This window comes from Bombus vosnesenskii, unplaced genomic scaffold, assembly GCF_011952255.1.
Source record: "Bombus vosnesenskii isolate JDL3184/JDL3185 unplaced genomic scaffold, Bvos_JDL3184-5_v1.1 scf7180000016051, whole genome shotgun sequence".
In the NCBI taxonomy this organism is placed as follows: domain Eukaryota; kingdom Metazoa; phylum Arthropoda; class Insecta; order Hymenoptera; family Apidae; genus Bombus; species Bombus vosnesenskii.
Genome location: NW_022884259.1, coordinates 3,045 through 12,478, shown reverse-complemented (window position 1 = coordinate 12,478; position 9,434 = coordinate 3,045). Strand labels below are relative to the sequence as shown.

The 9,434-nt window shown below is 38.4% G+C and overlaps 1 protein-coding gene across 1 annotated transcript; it reads left to right on the top strand.

Moving 5' to 3' along the window:
- Positions 1–6,619: 6,619 nt before the first annotated feature.
- Positions 6,620–8,120, top strand: LOC117241510 (the record flags this gene model as incomplete). Its single annotated transcript, XM_033507423.1, has 1 exon — positions 6,620–8,120. A coding segment is annotated over exon 1 (1,501 nt), but the record flags the coding sequence as incomplete, so codon positions are not given.
- Positions 8,121–9,434: the final 1,314 nt, after the last annotated feature.

Here is a 9,434-nt window from a genome sequence, read left to right as displayed (position 1 = left end):
TGTCTGCTATTTTGTCCCATTTCGAATTTATTTTAATTTCAGGTATTCTTACGAAAACTCTACTTCCGTACAATCTTAAATTATTTATATTCGGTTTCCTTTTAAAAAATATTTCAAATGGTGTTTTATTTTCATATGTGTTCGTAATGGTCCTATTTTTTAAGTACGCCGCGGCTCTAACTATTTCCGGCCAATATTTAATATTCAGCTTTGAATCATGTAATAAGCATCTAGCGGAATTCATAATTGTTCTATTGTAGCGCTCAGCTGTTCCATTTAATTCGTGAACATAAGGTGGGCATGGTTCCACGACAATTTCCTTTGCCCTAGTTAGATTGTACATGTTTTTGTTCATATATTCTTTTCCATTATCGCATCTTAATCTCTTTATCTTCTTACCAGTAAGATTTTCCATTTTGTTTGTATAATCAAGGAAACAAATGTAAACTTCATCTTTTGATTTCAAAGTATAAATCAATGCGCACTTACTGTAATCGTCTATAAATGTTAAGAAATATTTAGATCCATCAAACCCGGTATTTTTATGAGGTCCATTTAAATCGGTATGTACTAATTCTAAAATCTCGCGTGCTCTACTACGGTTATTTTGGAACGGTAAATTGTGCATTTTATTTTGGATACGTGTGCCACATTTTAATTGTACTTACTCAAAATTTTCTGGCATTCCCTCAACTAATTTTTTTTTACACATTGTATCTAAATAATTAAAGTTTACATGCCCTAAGATCCTGTGGAATTTTTCCTTATTTGTCATTTTTCCCACATTTTTAGCGTGCGATTCTTGCCTTTCAATGTAACTACTTATTTTATATAAACCATGATCTTTGAATGCGATCATGCCCATGAAAGAGATAGCCCATGTGAGCTATCTTCAATTACTCAATGACGCATGTAACGTTTTTCGTCTGTAACGTATAGTATCAAAACATTATGAGCTCAGGATATGCGGTTTGTTGAAAATAATTAAAAATATTATGAGATTTAGTGTGTAACAAAAAAAATGAGTACATCCCCCTTTATTTTCTATTACTTCTATTGTACGATTTGCTATCGATTTATGTAGTTTCTGAATATAATTTTGACTCAATGTATCCCATTCGCGTACAATTGCATTTTTTAATTCTTGTACGTGTTGACACTGCTTTCCCTTCGCGTATACGCCGTGAACAAGTTCTGCCCAGCAATTTTTAATAACATTAAGGCCCGGGGAGCGTGCTAGCCACGGCAAAACAGATATATATTTGCATTAAAGTATGATTGGACCAATCATGATGTGTGTACAGATGCATTATCTTGTTGAAAGATGTAATCAGGTCCAGAAACGCGTTCTGCATGATTATTTATTTGTTCGTTGATTAAATTTATGTACCGGACACTATTCATTCTCCCATCGATGAACTTGATACATGTCTTGCCGAAATAACTGATGCCGGCCCAAACCATCACGCTGCCTCCGCCTATTTGTCTTCGAATTGCCGACATTGTCTCTTTTCTTATGTCATGAAAATAATCCCATCAGGATCATCCAAGTTGATTATTTTTCGTCTGAAAATAGTACTGATACTTGCTACACGCAAAATTTCTCGCTTATCACGATCGGATAACGATGACGACCGACCAGTGCTTTTCTTTTTGTCATAATCTGCAACATTTTTTAAGAAATCGTGTATTTTACAACTTCTTATTACTTTCGATATTTTTGCTACTAATAATTGTTGCTGTTTTAGTTCAAGAATTTGCTTTTTTCAGACCCGTTTAATTTGTTCCGCATCCCATACATAAAAATTTATATAATATTGTGGCGACACACGAGCTGAGGGACAAATCGAGCCACGTGTGATCTTGCCTCGGAGTATCAACAACGTTAGGACATACTGTAATAATAATAAGTAAACTTCGGGCAAAAACAATGTCGCCGCTTCATGCAACCGTCTAACAAAGGCGAATGGAAATTTACCGGTATCCCCTCGACCAGCACAAATAAACCAACGCGATCGTAAGGTGACCAATTTTCATCAGTCTAAAATAAATTCAAAATTTTATAATTATATATTTATATCAATACATAAAAAATTTAATTAAAATAATATTAAATATTTTTAAAATATTTATAAATTAAATTTATTAACATTATTCTAATTAAATTACTAATCATTAAATTATTTCATTTATATTATATATTTATATATATATAAATAAATAAATTTTTACTAAAACAGTAAAATTTAAAATATAGAAACTTATAAAATATATTAAAATTTAAAAAATTTATAAAATTTATCAAATAAAAAAAATTATTAATAATCTTCAAATAAATTTATATAAATTTTATATGTAATTAAATAAAATAATTGTAATATATATGTTGAGTCAATGTCCGAATCTGGGCCCGAGTCGCCTCGTGGCGGGGGCTTGGGACAGGTAAGGATTCTTCACTGAAGCTATCCATTTTCTTACACTGAAGTTACTTTTATTGACACACGCAAAAATGTTACAGAGTTGACACAAACTCACAATGATCACACACTCGCGACGTTAGTGACAATGGCCTCAGGTTCGATAACGAATCCGCGGACAACGGGATGGTAGTCGTACGCACTCGCAAAATCTAAGTCGGATTCTTTGTTAATATTCACTGACCGTAAGGCGTTAATCTTTTTGTCGATAAAATCGCAAGAGAGAATGACTTTCCGTCCCGGTGATACCTCAGAGGAAAACTATGATGGGGCGTGTCTAAGGACACGAGATCATCGGATTCGTCGGGGATATCCTACGTTCGGAAAGTAAGGGAAATTGACGTTGCTGCTAATTAGCCAATCTCCATATCGGTAGTTAGAAAAGGATGCTAGCCGCCCTCGAGGGAAGGTTGCTAGTGGGAGACGTCGTTCGTGGAAAAATAGGTCTCTCCTGTCTTCCTGTAACTAGGACAAAGATTGTTTATCTGTTGAAGGATTTCAGGTAACTAGATATTAGTGTTTATAACGGTCCTCGGGCTAGCCGATCACGTACTGCGGAGACGCGTCGGCATCTGGTAAACAGCCTGCCCGGAGAATAGGATCTACGTGCGGCGAGCTACGGGATAGAAACCGTTGGAATGTTTACTGCCACGTGCCGCTACAAATCTTTCTTTTAAGGAGAGCTATAGGGTTACTCAATGCCTTTGTTAGATGGAGAGTTCGTCCCGTTGACCGCGGCCACGTTCGGCGACTAATTGTCGCCTTGAGCCCAAGCTCATTGTCACAAGTTTCAAACAAATACAATTGGTTAGAATGACGGCAAATCGTTTAGTTACAACTGTAGATTTTAATTACAATGTTTTTTATGGATTTTCCTGAGGTTTCAGAGGGAAGGCACCGGTGTCCTCTTATCCCCGACATATATATATATGTCGGATCACGATTCGAATTTTGGGCGCGCGACGACTCTTCATGTGGACTAGCCATCGTTTCACAAAGCCGAGATTTTATTTACACTTATATACAGGTCTATCACTAAGCTTAACAAATAATAAGTACAATTAATAATAAGTCTAACAAACACTAAGCCTAATGAATAATACGATCTACGAATAATTAAATTAAATAATACTATTAGCAATGTTTGAGTTCAAACGAATCCACGGTCACCGGGATAACTCCTTACTAAGCGAAACTAACTTAGACGCAAATGCGATCGTCGAAAATGCTCGAGGTATCACTCTCCAAGGCAATCGCAAGAATGCCAGCCTCGTGGAGATTTTTCTCCCTGTACGATTGCATTTTGTTTTCTATACCCGTTTGGAAGCATCGAGAAGGTTCCAAACGCCGTTGCTAGACACACTCGTTGGAAGCATCGAGAAAGTTCCAAACGCCGTTGCTAGGCAGTTTCTGCCTGGAGTTTTGATTACTAATACAATGTATGTCCCATTGCATCGGCACCTCCGTGGCAACATCACACGTGGCTCGGCCCGCTCTCGAGGCCGCATGCCACCACAACCACATTTCTCGGAAAACACATACAACCACTCCAGACCTCCGTTTGATAAAACATCCATCCCGTGACCGTGGCTACGTTCAGCGACCTATTGTCACCTCGAACCCAATCTCGCTTATTACAAATCTTAAGCAATTACAACTATAACAAAATCTAGGCTAAGGTACTAGAGGATGTTCCCAAGATTTCCAAGGAAAGGCTTCGGCTTTCCTTTCATCTCCGACATATATATATATATATATATATATGTATATATATATATATATGTCGGGTTATCATTAGGATTTAAGGCGCGTAATGATTCTTCGTTTGAATTAGCCATTGTTTTACGAAACAGCGAATATATTTACGCGAATATACAAGATTTTACAAAATATTATGAATATTGAGTTTAATGAATGATAAGATTAACAGACGATAAGTTTAACTAATAATTAGATTAAAGAATAATAAGTTTAACGAACAATAAGAGGTACGAATAATATGTCTTACGAATAATAAATTTAACGAATAATGAGATTAACGATTGATAGGTTTAACGAATAATGAATTTAATTAACGCTATTAACAATGTTTCCGGGGTTCAAACGAATCCACGGACAACGGGATAACTCTTTGCTATGCGTAGAATAATTTTAAACACAAAAATACGATTGCTGAGACACTCGGTAAATTGCTCGATGTATCACTTTCCAAGGCGATCACACGAATGAATATCTGATGAAAATCTTTTTCGCTATACGACTGCATTTGTTTGTTATATGCTCGCTGGAGACATCGAGAAGGTTCCAATCGTTGTTGCTAGGCAATTTCTGTCAAAAGTTTGTTGTATACTCTTTGGAAACATCGAGAAAGATCCAAACGCCGTTACTAGGCAGTTTCTGTCTGGAGATTGATTCCTAATACAACGTGTGTCCCATTATATCGACATCTCTAAAGTACAATTCTATGTGATTTCTAGGGAGAACAATACAACCGATCCACACCTTCGTCAGGCAAAACGTTTATCCCGTGACCGTGGCTACGTTCGGCGACCAGTTGTCACCTCGAACCCACTTTCGCTTTCACAAATATCAAACAATTACAAATGACAATTGCTTAATTACAGTTATGATAAAATCTAGGCTAAAGCATTAGAAGGCTTCCTCAAAATTGCAAAGGGAAGGCTCCGGTTTTCCTTTCATCTCCGACATATATATAATATAAATATTTAAAAAATATATATATAATAATACAATTATATAAAATTAAATTAATTAAATAATAAAATTTAAATTAATTAATTTTTTAATTATAAATAAATTTTAAAAATATTTCCATAATTTATATATATAAATTTAAAAATTTAGATGAATAATATATTAATTTTTATTAATTTATAATTTATTTATGTTTATTAAATTTTTATAAATATAATAATTTACTTTAAAAATTATTTTATATAAAATAAATCAAAATTTGAAATTCTTTCTAAATTACTGATTATTAAATAAAAATCAGATATATTTTACTTACATTACTTAAATGCAATTTAATTATTATATTATTAACTAATATCCAAAATTAATTTTAATTTTATATATATATAATAAGCTAAATTAACCTTATAGGTTCATACCCTACCGATAAATTTAAAAAAATTGTTATATAATTAAAATATTTAATATATGTATATAGTAATATGTCTGATAAAAGATATATTTTGATAAAATATTTATGCATGCTATTTATATTTATACTATTACTAAATATATATATATATATATATATATATGTCGGAGATGAAAGGAAAGCCGAAGCCTTTCCTTGGAAATCTTGGGAACATCCTCTAGTACCTTAGCCTAGATTTTATTATAGTTGTAATTGCTTAAGATTTGTAATAAGCGAGATTGGGTTCGAGGTGACAATAGGTCGCTGAACGTAGCCACGGTCACGGGATGGATGTTTTATCTAACGGAGGTCTGGAGTGGTTGTATGTGTTTTCCGAGAAATGTGGTTGTGGCGACATGCGGCCTCGAGAGCGGGCCTAGCCACGTGTGATGTTGCCTCGGAGGTGCCGATGCAATGGGACATACATTGTATTAGGAATCAAAACTCCAGGCAGAAACTGCCTAGCAACGGCGTTTGGAACTTTCTCGATGCTTCCAACGAGTGTGCCTAGCAACGGCGTTTGGAACCTTCTCGATGCTTCCAAACGGGTATAGAAAACAAAATGCAATCGTACAGGGAGAAAAATCTCCACGAGGCTGGCATTCTTGCGATTGCCTTGGAGAGTGATACATCGAGCATTTTCGACGATCGCATTTGCGTCTAAGTTAGTTTCGCTTAGTAAGGAGTTATCCCGGTGACCGTGGATTCGTTTGAACTCAAACATTGCTAATAGTATTATTTAATTTAATTATTCGTAGATCGTATTATTCATTAGGCTTAGTGTTTGTTAGACTTATTATTAGTTGTACTTATTATTTGTTAAGCTTAGTGATAGACCTGTATACACGTGTAAATAAAATCTCGGCTTTGTGAAACGATGGCTAGTCCACATGAAGAGTCGTCGCGCGCCCAAAATTCGAATCGTGATCCGACATCAGAAGTGGGATTAGAACCGTTTAAAGTGCTACAAGAGCAAATGGTCCTTATGCGCGAGTTGATTCAGACGCTAGCGCACAAACCGGAGGAGCAAAGACCGAGTACGGAATCTAAGGATGCAACGTTACCACGTTTTGACCCCGAAGGTGCGGGCGCCGATCCATCCGCGTGGTGCTCTCATGCTGATTTGATTTTGAAAGACCACCCGATGCAAGATAGTGCGTTACTTTCCGCTCTAAATCGCGCCCTAAGGGGTCCTGCTGCGCATTGGCTTTCACAAATGGTGCGCGGTGGAAAGCTTACCTGGCCAACGTTTAAGGAACAATTTCTTTCGCGTTTTGGTGGCAGAGAGACAGCCGCTTCGGCGTTAATAAGGATATCCAGAGAACAACCGTCGGAGACTGAATCCCCGGGAGCGTACGGTAGTCGCCTCCGCTCCATGCTGCAGATGAAGTTGCAGGATCTAACGATGCCCGAAGTGATCAATGCCCTCGCCCTTTATATACTGAGTTCACAAGATCGACGCTTTCGGCGACTAACGCTCGCGAATAATATCAGGACGGAGGACCAATTTCATGCTGAAATGAGGATTCTCCCTTACAACGATCAGCCGACATTTTCGCCAAGAAATTCACTAACGGAACCTGAAGCTAAACGAAGCAGGCTATCAGTTCCTCGGATTAAGTGCTACCGCTGTGGTGCGCTCGGACATAGGAGAACGGAGTGTCGCCTGCAAATACAAACGGGGAAGGAGCAGGATATACGAAACCCGAAGGAAAAACGACCAGCCGCATCGTCGAAGGTGACCTGCTTCAAATGCCACGAGGAGGGACATATCGCGCCTAATTGCCCATCATCGCGGAAAAGAAACTACGATTCCATTGACGAACGCCAGATCGACTCCTGTGTAGTGGAAGCTTCGGCTGGTAGATTAAGCCATCTGGGTGAGTCGTATCCATTTTACTTTGATTCTGGGGCCGAGTGTTCGTTAATCAAAGAGTCCCTAGCCTCGAAATTTTCGGGTAAAAGAATAACCGATGTGGTAGTGATGCGAGGGATCGGGAATACTTGTATTAAGAGTACACTTCAGATTTTGTCCACTGTTTGTATTAACGGTCTTACATTGGAGATAGTTTTTCATGTCCTTGCCGACGATTACCTAAAATACGATATCAGGATTGGTCGCGAGATTTTGAGCCAGGGATTCGACGTAAATATCACGCAAAATAGCCTCGTTATTTGTAAAACAAAGGTCGTTAACGCTTGTGGTAAAGTCGCGGAAGATGCGGTCAACATTAACGAGGTTGACACTGATGTGATCGGTAACGACAGAGATCGATTAATCTCTGTTCTCGAAAAATTTAAAGAATCATTCATTACGGGTTTCCCGCGTACTCGCGTCAATACGGGTCAGTTGGAAATACGGCTAATTGATCCCAACGTCACCGTGCAGAGAAGCCCTTACAGGCTTAGCGAGGAAGAGCGAAGAATAGTACGCGAGAGAATAGACGAAGTAATGAAAGCACAAATCGTAAAACCTAGTAATTCGCCGTTCGCGAGCCCTATGATACTCGTGAAGAAGAAGGACGGCTCAGACAGATTGTGTGTAGACTTTCGAGCGCTGAATAAAAATACGGTCGCGGATCGGTATCCCTTCCCCCTTATTGCTGACCAAATCGCGAGATTGCAGAGTGCGAGATACTTCATTAGCCTGGACATGGCTAGCGGATTTCACCAGATCCCCATTCATCCTAACTCGACGGAATATACTGCGTTCGTTACCCCCGACGGTCAATACGAATACGTGACGATGCCGTTTGGGTTGAAAAATGCACCAGCCGTTTTCCAGAGAGCCATTTTCACGGCCTTAGGCGACCTCGCTTATTCGTATGTCATTGTTTATTTGGACGACGTTCTAATAATCGCCGACTCAATAGATCAAGCTCTAGAAAGGTTGCACACTGTACTAAACACTCTCGTAAACGCCGGATTTTCTTTCAATTTCGCTAAATGTTCTTTTCTGAAAACGTCGGTGCTTTATTTGGGATATGTAATTCGTAACGGAGAAGTTCGTCCAAACCCGGGAAAAATACAAGCTTTGAATTCTTTACCTGCACCGTCGACTGTCACACAGCTTAGGCAGTTCATAGGTTTGGCCTCTTACTTCCGAAAATTTATTCCTAAATTTTCACAAGTGATGAAACCCTTGTACGCACTCACTTCTAGTAACAAGCACATAACTTGGACGGACAGGCACGAAAAGATAAGACAACAGATAATTTCCGTTCTGACCGACGCGCCAGTGTTAATGATATTTGATCCCAATCGTCCCATAGAGCTACATACCGACGCTAGTTCGGAGGGGTATGGAGCTATTTTAATGCACAAAGTCGAAAAGGAAAACAGAGTCATCGAATATTATAGTAAAAGAACCAGTCCCGCGGAATCTAGGTATCATTCGTACGAACTGGAGACACTAGCAGTAGTAAGCGCCGTCAAGCATTTCCGACACTACTTACATGGACATAACGGGCAAGCTGAGTGGCAAGAATGACTCAAAAGAGTATGTCGTCGTCTTGATCGATGCCTTTACGAAATTCGTGCACTTACATCACACACGCAAATTGGATTCGCTTAGCGTTATCAAGGCACTTAAGTCCGCCGTGTTTTTGTTCGGTAGTCCCTGTCGGGTAATAGCAGATCAGGGTAGATGTTTCACGGGCCGGGAATTTCAAGAATTCTGTGCAAGCAAACAAATCAAAGTTCATTTGATCGCGACCGGTGCAAGTAGGGCCAATGGGCAAGTAGAACGTGTTATGAGCACGTTAAAAAATATGTTCACAACGGTAGAAACG